This window comes from Trachemys scripta, chromosome 7, assembly GCF_013100865.1.
Source record: "Trachemys scripta elegans isolate TJP31775 chromosome 7, CAS_Tse_1.0, whole genome shotgun sequence".
NCBI lineage: Eukaryota > Metazoa > Chordata > Testudines > Emydidae > Trachemys > Trachemys scripta.
In genome coordinates this window covers 82238530-82251104 of record NC_048304.1, presented here as the reverse complement: position 1 = coordinate 82251104, position 12575 = coordinate 82238530, and the positions used below count along the sequence as shown (strand labels likewise).

Genomic DNA, 12575 nt, shown 5'->3' with positions numbered 1-12575 from the left:
ATGAATGGAGCCATTGCCATGTTAAAAATGCACCTCTTACCTACCTCGCAGGGATTCTCTGAGGATTCTTTATTTTTTGTACAGTGCTTTAATAGTATAAAGGGCTACATACTTTTTATTATTAACCTGCTTGGCGGAAATGTGGAGCTGAAAACCACTCTCTCTCAGATTTGCAACACCCAGATCCTAATGCACAGACAAGGATATGGGATGATCTATTTGCTGATCTTCCTAAATGGGACAATCTAATCCTAAATGAATAATCGCATGGCAGAAAAATAAATAACCTTTTTTGATAGCTGGAATATATAGGGGGGAATTTTCAAAAGTGCTCTGCTTTGGCCTAAGTATGATTCACGTTAAAGTCAATGGGCGGGGGTCTATATAGCTTTTGTGAGGTCACTGCTGTCCTCTGTGGTTCTCTTTGGATCCCAGCCTGCCTGCTTTGCCACAGAGGTTGCTGCAGTAGGTTTGGAACTCACGGAGCTGCAGTAACCTTTGAGAACCTGCTATGACTGAGAAAGGGAACCCAACAAGTGTGTTATCTGGGGAAACACACATGGTTTATGGTGGGAGCTCTGCATAGTCTCTCTCCTTCCCCCACGTGATTGCTATGGGGAGTGGGCAGGACCCTTTCTTTCCCAGTTGACAGCTCTTGATGTGGTCTGTGCTAAGGAGAGCCCATTTATTATTACTAGTTTGTACTGTTGTAGTGCAAAGGGGCCCCAATGAGTGGTCAGGGCTCTGTTGTGCTAGGTGCTGGACAAACATAGAACAAAAAGGCAGTGCTTCTCTCACCAGTAATGATCCCCTCTGGTATGGTAGGGTTGGATGTCCATTTTTCATGGAGCTTGTCCTGATTTTTGAAGGATTGTTGCTAAACAAAAGAATGAAGTTCTTTACATGATTGTGAAATTATGATGGGATGAAACTGCTTTACAGGCACACAGTGTACTGTATAACTCTGGCCTGGTCTATACTGCAGAGGGGTGAGGGGGTCTATCTAAGATAAGCAACTTCAGCTATGTGAATAATGTAGCTGAAGTCGCCATACTTAGATCTACTTACCGTGCTGTCTTCACTGCAGTAAGTCAAAGGCTGGCGCTCTCCCGTCGACTCCGCCTGTGCCTCTCGCCCTGGTAGAGTACCGGAGTCGACGGGAGAGCGCTCGGCGGTTGATTTATCACATATAGACTAGACATGATACATCGATCCCCGCTGGATCGATCGCTGCCCATCAATCCAGTGGGTAGTGTAGACAAGCCCCTCTGAGACATGTCACTTTTCACCAACATGGCCACCATATGCAAGAGACTCATAAATATCACCTATGGAGTTGATCTTCAAGTCAGTGGAAGTTTGCTGTTGACTTACATGGAGCAGTGTTGGACTCCACTATGGGCCAAACTATTCCCATCTCTTCCAGTGACTCATTGTGTGACGGTAAGTCATTTCACCTCTCCATGCCTCTTTCCCTGCTCGCCATATGTCTGTGTTGTCTATTAAGATTATAAGATTTATGGGGCAAGGACTGCCTCATATTCTGTGTGCATCCAGTACCTAGCACAGTGGAGCCTCAATCTCAACTGAGATCTCTAAGTGCTATCGTAATACAAATAATTAATAGTAATAATCAAATGCTGCTAGCCTTACTCAGACTATAATCCTATGAAGCCAATGGCATAGAAACTCTCTTGTGTGAGTAAAGTGAGCAGAATTAGGTTTATCATATATAATCCAAATTTTCCTATGATTGCTAAGCAGAACTCCCCACTGATTTCCCTGGGAAAAGTGACTGACATGATATGGAACAATAAACACTAGTTTAGAAACAATGCCCACTAAGCAAAACTTTATTTTCCAATACATTTTACACTCTATTTGTGGTGATGAGCATGGCTTACATTTAGTTTTTCAGATTTGTGGGTTTAGTTTTCATTAAGAAACCCATTTTTAAGGTGTCTCTCATACGAAAGTTGATCTAGATTTTTTTTTTTATTCAGTAAGAATTTACAGAATAATATCTTTTAATGTTCTAAAAGTATGTATCCATTCTAGCACTATAAGAAGTCCATACATTTATTAAGAACAATAAACATTGATTTATTGAAGAAACAGTCCGTTTCCTCTACACAGGTTTATCTTTAAACAGTTTGGTTTCAGCCACTCATCCTGGCATACTTTTAAAAAAATGCTTAAATACTTTATAAAGCAAAGATTACTAAAACTGCAAGAAAACATTGCTAAAAAAACCAACACAAAACCCATGTATGATTTAATTGATTTTTTTTTTTACCAAATGGCATCTTATAAATGATAGACTGTGTACACAAATGTTTCTCCAATCTTGTAGTTTAGTCTTAAATCGTACAGAAAACTAGCATGCAAAATGTATGTTAATTCATACAGAAATTTCTCAAAGTGACTACATGCTTTACTTCAAGGATTAAGAAGGGCCTGATCAGACTCTGAATTGGTTTCCAACAGTCAGCCAGGCTCTACAGTCCATAGTCATATTTTCAGCATTTCAGAATGGTGATTTCAGTATTTTTCCAGATTTTACCGACTAACATTTAGAAAGCTGCGTCACCATCCTAATAAAGGGACCATACTGTGCCATCAGTTTCTGAGCAGAACTCCCCATTGATTTTAATGGAGAACTCTGCTTAAACTGATGGTGCAATGTGGCCCAAGATTTGAGTATGTGATATACAATAAGTGGCGCTGTGATGGATTCAAGGGGCAAGTATGTTATTTCACAGTAGCTTATGCAGCTGGCTAGTACCCCAGCAGAAATGAGAAGACCTAGGGGACCCACTTTGCTCGTGTGTATGTATATCTCCTCAATATTTATTCCACTCTATATGCATCCGAAGAAGTGGGCTGTAGTCCACGAAAGCTTATGCTCTAATAAATTTGTTAGTCTCTAAGGTGCCACAAGTACTCCTGTTCTTTTTGTGGATACAGACTAACACGGCTGCTACTCTGAAACCTGAACTACTAATGTAGCGCTAAGAATATTGCTTCTCAACTAACAGGCAGAGACTGATTGATTGAATTCAGGCCATGCAGTAATTGAGAAATATGGAAAAATAAGAGCAAAATCAGGATTAGCAAATGTACTGGGGCATATCCATGTTCTTAATTTACACCCATATCTGTAGCATCAAACTTCCCTCACTGGTGGCTTTAAACTTGCAATGTATTTCAAAGTTCCTGCGAAGTCTGCTAATAGGCCCCTTCACAAAAGTGTGTCGAACCAATCACAGTAAAAAGCCACCTGGGGAAGAGCAAAATGCTGTAAAACCATCAGTATCATGTGGATTGTATATTTGATTAACTCATTCCATTTCTCTATGCTCACTACCAGATTGAGGGAGAAATGCTCTTGTCTGCGAAAGGCTTGGCAGGTCCAAAATTCCCCTCTGCACTGAAAGTCTGTAGAGGGAGCTTATGGAGTCTCCTGCATGTCCTTGAGCCAAACTCTACAATGGTTCACTCATGGGAGTTCTGGGGGGAGTTGTCTGCAGGGTAGAGGATTAGCATGGCTAGCAGATCCACTGATTTCATGGATTGTCCAGTCCTAAACCTTCTGAGGCACAATGGACTTCAGCAGCTAGTACAGTTCCTGGGTGGCCATAGGCTGACTGAGTGGCTCTGGCTTGAGGCTTGATCCTGCAAGGTGCTGAACACTCTAGTGGTGATTTAGCCAAGCACTTAAGCATGTGTTTGAATTTAAGCATGCAAATAGTCCCATTGATTTGATTTTTCATGTTAGTACTCAAGTGCCTGATATTATGCATATGCTTAACTGCTTGGCTTGATGGGGGCAAGAGTGCTTAGCACCTTGCAGAGTGAGCCTCTGGTGAGGATAGATTCCATCCTCTGTCTATCCGTGCACTGGTCCCCAGTGCAGAAGCCCATTTATTTAGACTTTGGTGGAGGGGATGAGAATTACACCTACAGAACAAGAGCACAAATTAAAACAAAGGCAAATTTAGCAAAAAGATTCACTCCCAGTTGAAATGTGTCCAATGCACTTATTTCTTAAAAAGACCACTGCTGTACTTCACAAAACTTCTGCTTGCTAGAAGTATGGCTAATAAACCCTTGTCTAATATTTTTTAGTATTTTAATATTATATAATATAAAAATAGTATTTTAGGGTTTTCTTCCAAATGATTTAGGGCCTAATCCTACAGTTATTCTGTGTGTGGAGCCTCCACTGACATCATCGGCTCTCAAAAACTAGCCAGGAGGAGACTTGTGGTCCTGCTACACACTTTTTCCAACAATTAATTTCTCTGAAAACACGTCAAAGACACACACTTTGATATGCAACTCTGAAGCATTTATTTAAATGGGGTGAGGGACAATGCATTATTGAACAGTCGGGCTTTTTTTTTTATGTGCATTTAAAATCTATTTTGAAACCTCTATGTTAACTCTTTCTTCCTATTGAATATGACTTTGAATCATTAGACCAAAATAATAATAATAATAAAAATACAAAATCCGTTTAAATCAAGAAAAAAGTAAAATATTTTAAAGCTCAAAGTGAACATTTTCCTATTGGAATTAATAAGGCAATTAACAATGAATCCCTTGTTCAGTATTAATTTAACAGATTAAAGTATTTCATTAGCTTTTCTTTTGTATATTTGCTCAGGTACCATTTTTAGTGGGTATCAGAGGTCACTTTTCAGAGACTATTTTAATGCTTCTGGCATTAATAGCAGAATTGAGGTTTTTTTTTTTTTTTTTTTTTTTTTTTTGCAGTATTTCTATTACTATTAACAGTTGCAAGTAGCAACTATTTACATATTCAGGAAAAGACTGCACATGTTGGCTCACATTTTCCGAAGTATGTGTCCTATTTTGCCCTCCACACTTGCACAATCATGCATTCAAAAACTGTCTGTCTTTAGTCCTTGCTTTCTGCTACAAGAAGGCCCAGTCCAGTTCTCCTTAGCCTGAGCAAGGCTGCTGTGAATTGGATCTACAGGTTTTACATATTTACTATTTTCAAAGCAAAGATGCAATACTTGTGCTTTTAGAATTTTGAACAAAAATACTGCCACTTGAACTACCCTCTGAAATACCCTGAGCCTGTGTGTTAACATGTGTGAAACTATTTGCCTTCTGGTTCCTTTTCAGCCTTATAAAGCTACAAATATGTGAATTTGGAAATATTAAATTATTTAACATATATAATTTTAGAGTCACTACATTTAATTGGTGCAAAATTCTACTTAGATGATGGACATTTAGATGATAACTTACTGACTTCATGGATTCTGGCATGGATATTTTGTTATGGCCTCAACTGAATAAGACAACAGGATGCCTTTTTTGTGCAAGGTCAAATTAGTTACTGTTCATTAAATAAAATAAAACAAAACAATGAAACGCTAAGCAAACTGTTCAGGAAGAAAGCACAATCACAGAATCTCTAATGCTTTTTGATACCATATCATTACATAGAGCCATTCTTCACATATTAACTTCTCAAATGGACATCACACAAGTTATGTGATAATTCACTGTTGCCCTCTGCTGCATACATAAATCTACTTACAGGTTTTCCTCATCTTTTTCAATAGTCACCAACACACATGATGTCTTATGCCTTTCTCTACAAAGGTTTCATTATGATGAGCAAAGTCAGATCTATTAGCATTAATATCTTTGCACCTAAACTTCTTTTTTATATTCCCATATTGGGCTTAGTGTATGCAGAACAGAAGGATTCTGTAGGTTATTAACAATACTGGAAATTAATTTCGTGTTTCTTAAGAATTAATCTATTTGCTAAAGATCTCAATATCTTTTTTGATACAAGTTACTTATACTCAACAAAATTTTGTCGTCTTTCACGTAGCAAAATTCCCATTTAAATGAATAGGAAATTAGTTGGATTATGGGCAACATAATTTGATCTACAGAGACTTCTGCAAGTTTAGGATTGGATTCTGATCTCATTTATTTCACGTACATTGAAGTATCTCCATTGACTTCAGTGTTCAATGTATGCTGGTGTGAATGAGATCATGACCCTTAGTTAGTTAATAACAGTGAAAGACAGTGTTGTCAGCTACCAGTATTCGACTACCAGATTTTGGGGACCCAGTTTGGCTTAACCTCTCACAATGGGAGGTATTAGGAACCTCTTCTTGAATGACCAAGGATCAACCCTTGATTCATCTCCCTCCTTTACAATACTTCTTCCAGCAAGTCTTTCAATAATACCTGCCTCTCTTCCCCATTGCAAAATAACAGAGGCTATGTTTTGGAAAACATTGCACCATTTGACCTTCAGCCTACCTGTCATGGGTAGGGTGACCGGTGTCCTGATTTTACAGGGACAGTCCCGATTTTTGGGGCTTTTTCTTATATAGGCTTCTATTGCCCTCCCACCCCGGTCCTGATTTTTCACACTTGCTGCCTGGTCACCCTAGTCATGGGTGTGAATCACCTCTCATTTGTGGTGATGTAAATCAAGTGAGATTACAGTGAAGTCAATGGAATTACATTGGTGTAAAACTGGCATAAGGGATAAGAGATTCAGGCCACATGTTTGGTCTGTGTTCTTTGTGTGTTTAATTTACATTGTAAGTTCTTTGGGATGGGGATCACACCTTTCTCTGAATTTGTAAAGCTGTGAGAACATTTACTGCTGTCAGTAATACTAGTAAGTATAATATTAGAACCTATAATAAAATATCCTTATGGTATGATATTTATATGTACTAACAAGTTTAATATACTGCTTTTCTTGTCTTTCAAACTATGCATAGAATGCAGATAACATGATTGTTCTTGGACCTACTACCTAATAAAGGAGGATTCATTCATTTCTTCTAAACCTGAAAAGTTTGTACCGATTTAGTTTCTTAGTTTATATTATTTAATAACTTAGTCTATATATTTAGGCTTGAAAGGGTTAGATTTTTATCAATAGATATTGATTTCACCATACACAGACTGGCAAAAAAATATTTCCATTGATAATTGAAGTTTACATAAGTCAAAGGTTAAAAAAAAATGCTGCTTGAGATACTTTGTATATGTTGAGAGTTTGTTTCAAAAGCTTCAACTTTTTTAAACTTAACGTGTACTGTCATTAAGCAATTATTGTCCGAGCCCCCTCACCCTAATGTTCTGCAACTGTGAACATTTACATTGATATAAATGCTTAAAACTCATAATTTTGTGCAACTGTGGAAATTTAAATGAATACAATTTTTTTAAATGCTTAACTATACATTGTCATCCATTGAAATCATAAAAAAAAAAAATCAAATTCTGTCAAGCCTAAAAATATTCAGTAAAGTTTCTGGCAGTGCACTATAGCTTGATTTTTATATATATATATATATATAAATAAAGTGCTATAATTGCTGTAGAATTTTATTATGTTGGATCAAAATCTGCTTTTTAGTTACACCGCTGAAATAGTGGGAGGTTTCAGAGTTGTAGATAGGCGCAGAATTTGGCCTTTCTTAAAAAAGAAACCCATAAACTGCATTAATTTAAATTACAAAATCCAATTATTTTCTTTTTAGAAACATTACTAGGAAATACAGCATCACCACATATTCACTTGATCCGAACCCTAGATGGCTCTCAGATAGTAACACATAGGTTAGATTTGAAAGTGACCTGACAGTGAAACACTGTGTATCTCCTTCCCAGTGTCTTAATATAACCAGTGGGCCATTAACTCTTATGCCTTTATATTTTCATATTTAGTGCATGTACACTTCTAATGTAGGCACACTTTATTTTCAATGGTAATTTAAATTTTCAGAGAAAGAAAGAAACAGATTAAAGCAAGGAGAAATTACACTTTAAAAAAATATAAACTGTGAAAAAGCACTGAATTGCAAAGCAAGCCAAATAAGACCTAAAATTACAGCATCTGTAAATGTGATATTTAAGCCCCTGTATGATTCTAGTTAGGACCCCATGGCTGTCCCTGATCAAGTTTAAAGTAGTGAGTTAGAACTGCTGAAAGTAAAGTCCAAATCATGTGCAGGAAATCATCATATACATTCCTAACCTCTAACCATTGGGGTCAGAAGGTTGTCAATAAAATTATGTAAAAGAGAAATATACTAAAAGTGTTTGTTTAGCAATGTTATTAAACATCCTTCGTTAGAGCCCTCTATAGCATTCCCTGGTTTACCTACTATTTATCAGGGTACAATACTTACTTTAGTTGTTTATACTAACCACTGTGTTTCTTAAACATTATAACCTTCTTTGCATGTTACAGATGCATTTTCCCCTGTTTTAATAGTAGGAACTCTACCGTGATTAAGTTTCCTAAATGATCCCGAAAGAAGTTTTAATTGCACCAGGCCACAGTTCGTCTTTAGTCAGTTTATCAAATGAGCCTATGATGTGCTTTTTTTTGTCTAGGCATGTCAAAAACTCATGTGGAAAGAGACTTGAATTTAAAAACCATGAAGTTACAAGAACAGGACTCTGTGTTTAAAATCAGGGAGTCACTAAAACTGAAAAGGAACGAATATGAAGCATACATGGAAATATACAGTAGTTTCAGCTGTGATCTCTACAGTATGTGCTTCATACAATATAGGATGTTTAGTTTCATGTGTTAATGTCCTAAGCACATGCCTTATATTTTACTGTATGTTTCAAAACACCATGAATACACACGGCATGGTTTGTACACACACACACACACACACACACACACACAAATATAAATATATACTGTATATAGCTGTACCTCCATGAAATGCTATGTTTATATAGTCTTATCTACTATGATCACATACAAAAATTATGTTCCAACTTCTTTTCTTTTCCTTATGCAAATCCTTTTAGGATTATATTCAAAGTCACATTCTTTACTCTCTATCACAGTGTCAGTCCTTTCGTTGGCAGTATACAGTTAAACACCACAAATCATTAACTTTGCTTGTTACAGGAGCTTTAACTGAAGCATTAAAAAGTGGTGGTGTTTGATTTTTTTTTAAGTGCTAAAACTGTCTCTTCACTCTGAGATTCTCAGAAAAAGACATAGTACTGAACTTTTTGCGCTACACTCTATACCATAATCATACTGGAGTAAAATACAAGGCAGACATCTTGTACAAAATGTAACTTGCAGCAGTTCCAGCAGCACAACACTTACTAAAAGCAAGTTGCTTGTAAACCTTGAGTCTCTTGGTTTGTACCTTTTCTCTTTTTCCCCCCCCCCCATAGTTCTAATATTTCTGCAGGTATAATTGGAACTGTAGGTTTTTAAAGTTCTTCACTTTCCACCACGCTCTGTGATGAGGATGAAAACAACTTTGGATTTTCAACAGCTGAAAAGGCAGAAAAAATGTCGAGTCCTTGACCAGTGAGGTTTGCATACCGGCCACCACTAGGTCGAAACTTTATTGGTAGTGGAATCTGTTGGTGCCATTGGGCTGAAGAAACAAAAACAATGAAGAGAAAACATAATTCCAAGACAAGTCCACATTTATTTTAACACACACACACATATATATATATATATATAATATAAAAAAAGCCAATAGAAATTTTCACACCATTTGGAAAGTGCTGCTTTCCATGTTTCTAAATGGGAACCCCTCTCAAGTCCTTTTAAAAAAAATCTGTTACTAATGTAGGGTCTGTTCCTTCAGATATCCTCAAGTACAGTGCTTTACAATGATGCAAAGTCCTATTGGAGCCAATGGGTGAAATCCTGGCTCTGCTGAATTCAATAGCAAAATTACCATTGACTACAATAGGACCAGGATTTCACCCACTGAGCCTACTCATGGTTGTAAGGACTACAGTCAACAGTAAGTTTGTGGATCAGCAAATAGACATCAATAAAACCAGAAATCTCCCTCAGGAGTGTCTTCCCTCCCAGTTCCTCCCCCTAAAGCCCCCCAAAAATCAGGGGAAGGATTTGTATTTCTTTTTTTTTTTTTTTTAAGATAAATAGTTCTGACTTTGGTCCATCTCTAATTTTCATTGCAACTACTTTAGGTGACTGATTATGAACAAATTATCAATTTGTTAATTAAGTTATTAAGCAAAATAAAAGGAAATATTGCTTTATGTAATTATAAATCTAGTTGCTAACAGTTAATTAGATTCAGTGATCTTAAAATGCACATACAGCTTGTACTTACACATTTAAAAGTAACATTGAACTTTTTTGAAGTTAATAATACTAATAATACCTAGCTGTTCTATAACAATGTCGTTCTCAAACCACTTTACACAGCCTCTTTCAACACCTTAATAAGACTCTACTGTTGTGCACAAAACCTCCAATTTTGCACACAAATGTGACAAACCTATTTCTACCAGAAATCATTTGTGTATCTTTGTGCTAGTTGGATGCACAAATTCAGGAGTTGGTGTGCAGATTTGAAACCCATTTGGAAAAAGTGTCCTTTAAAAAGTAGATCCATCTTCTTAAATGTTGACATGTAGTTGATTCCATAGCTGACAAAATGCAATTTCTAAAGACTTCATAATCAATCCTTTCATATTCAAACATCATAGGGATTTTTAGGGTATAACAACAGACAATTGGCAGATGTAAGCAACACTGATTTATTAGAAAAACAAAGCAGCTAATCACGGGAGAGATGCTTGGGTCCACTGGAAGAGAGTTTTTGTAAATAAATAAAAGAATAGTAAAATCAATAGATTTACAGGAAATTGGGGCAGGGTTGTAGAATGGGTGATTTCTGGGATACATAGGAACACAGTAAATATTTAGGCTGCAGCATTGTAGTAGCTGGATGAGCAGCACTATGTGTAAATAAGGAACTAACTGTTACACAAGAGTAGAATCCTTTATCCCTTTTCTGCACTGAACTTTAGCTGTCTTTAAGATTCAGACTGTTTTGGATAAACAGCCTTTTCTTTCTCCCAGTCTCAAACAGGTTCCCTTCCTGATGATACCCTTTGTGTTGATTATACGTATTTTTTTCTTTAAAATTTGGGGTTCACTGAATTGGAGACATTGAAGACTATTAACTACCAGACCCCCCTGACACTGCAGGACTGTTCTCTTCTTGGTTTGTTCTAGCTTAGTTCTAAATGGCACAAACGAGGAGGCTTTTAGTCATGTCCCTTGGCAGATTTTCCACAGAGTCTCTTAGAAAATGTTTTCGGATACTCAGTCCGAACTTTTTTTATGTCATTTCTCTTAATTGGACCACCTAAACAATTCCTTTCTATTCTTATGGTTTGAACTCTTTAGGTGTCTGCTATTTATATTTCCTTCAAAATATGGGAAGCTTAAATAAATATATCTAAATCTTTTTTAAATATTCCAATCTCTCTCTGGCTCCCTGTGTCCTATCATCAAGCATTAATAAAGTATAAAATGCAATTCTCCATAAGGCCACTGAGTGGCAGAAACTGACAAGGATGTGGGCTAATTCCTTGGCACTGGCAGCCTGCCTGTTTTCTTTTTTTTCCAGGTACAGTAGTCTAGTAATTCCTTTTAAAATGTAGATTAAAAGGATTGAAAATTCTCAGCTTCTGGCTAATGCTGCAGAGAAATGGTCTACGAAGTGTATGTGAGCTATCTTATTACACAGCTTAGGCATTCAGGATAAAAGTTTTTTAATACCTTACCCGCTACCGATAATGGCTATGCTGTTATTACAATAGGCATTCACTTTCATCTAGGGGTTGATAGCTGCTAAATATAGTTTCAGACAGAGTGTTCTAGGCCAGATGAACTGTGCATGGTGGCTCTACATGCTCTTGTGGAAGCATACAAAGTGGCTGATAAATCAAATGAAATGCTCAGATACCTACTTGTAGAAAAGACTATTAGTGAACAGAACAAATTCCTGAAAGACCAGAATTTGGACCTAATCTTACATTCAAGATTTTTTTTTCTAACTAGACAAATTGAATGAATTTATAACATAAAGACATGGAGGAAAAGAGCAGGGTGCTGGACTGGTAAAGAATAAAGGAGCCTTTTAGCATTAAGTCACTGGCTTCAACAGAGGCCAGATTGATTTTTATTGCCAAAGTTGTTCACTGGCCTAATCAGTTTTTAGAGTACTTGCTATGGAGTTCTAGTGGTTGCATCCCTGCCATCTTCTACTACTGGACATTTTCATAAAGCCAAGACAGACACTTTTTTTTTTTTTTTTTTTTTTTTTTTTTTAATACGGACTGCAACTCTAATAGAAAAATACACCAATTTATTCAATTCCTTCCTTTGGCTTCTCAAATTGTTCTAGCCACAGAAGCATAATTCTCACTTGCCTAAATGGAAAATTGACTAATAAAATCTGAGAGATCTAGACAAAGGAGAAAAGGGCCATGCTCAAGAAAGAATGAACATTGCTGCTTGACTCAATGATTTCATTTAATTATATATGCAGAAAGTAACCTTATGGTTCCAAAACCTGTTTCCATGTGAAATGTCTCTCCATAAATGTAGATCTTAGAAGCCTCTAATTTTTATGCAGGTAATTGCTTATATTTGTGCTGATCCTGTCCCCAAATGAAGTCAGTGGAAATGGAGTGTATCCGACTGATTTTTTTTTTTTTTATCTCTGTAT

General features: G+C 36.7%; 1 protein-coding gene across 6 annotated transcripts in view; it reads right to left on the bottom strand.

Annotated features, from left to right (window-relative positions):
- Positions 1–2283: 2283 nt before the first annotated feature.
- The window catches only part of MYPN (myopalladin), a 127172-nt gene continuing 116880 nt past the window's right edge, over positions 2284–12575 (bottom strand). For all 6 annotated transcript variants that reach the window (XM_034775469.1, XM_034775471.1, XM_034775470.1 and 3 more), the window contains one exon: positions 2284–9446. In XM_034775469.1, the coding sequence (XP_034631360.1) occupies positions 9277–9446 (170 nt within the window). In that variant the 3' untranslated portion in view covers positions 2284–9276. The remainder of the gene's footprint in view (positions 9447–12575) is intronic.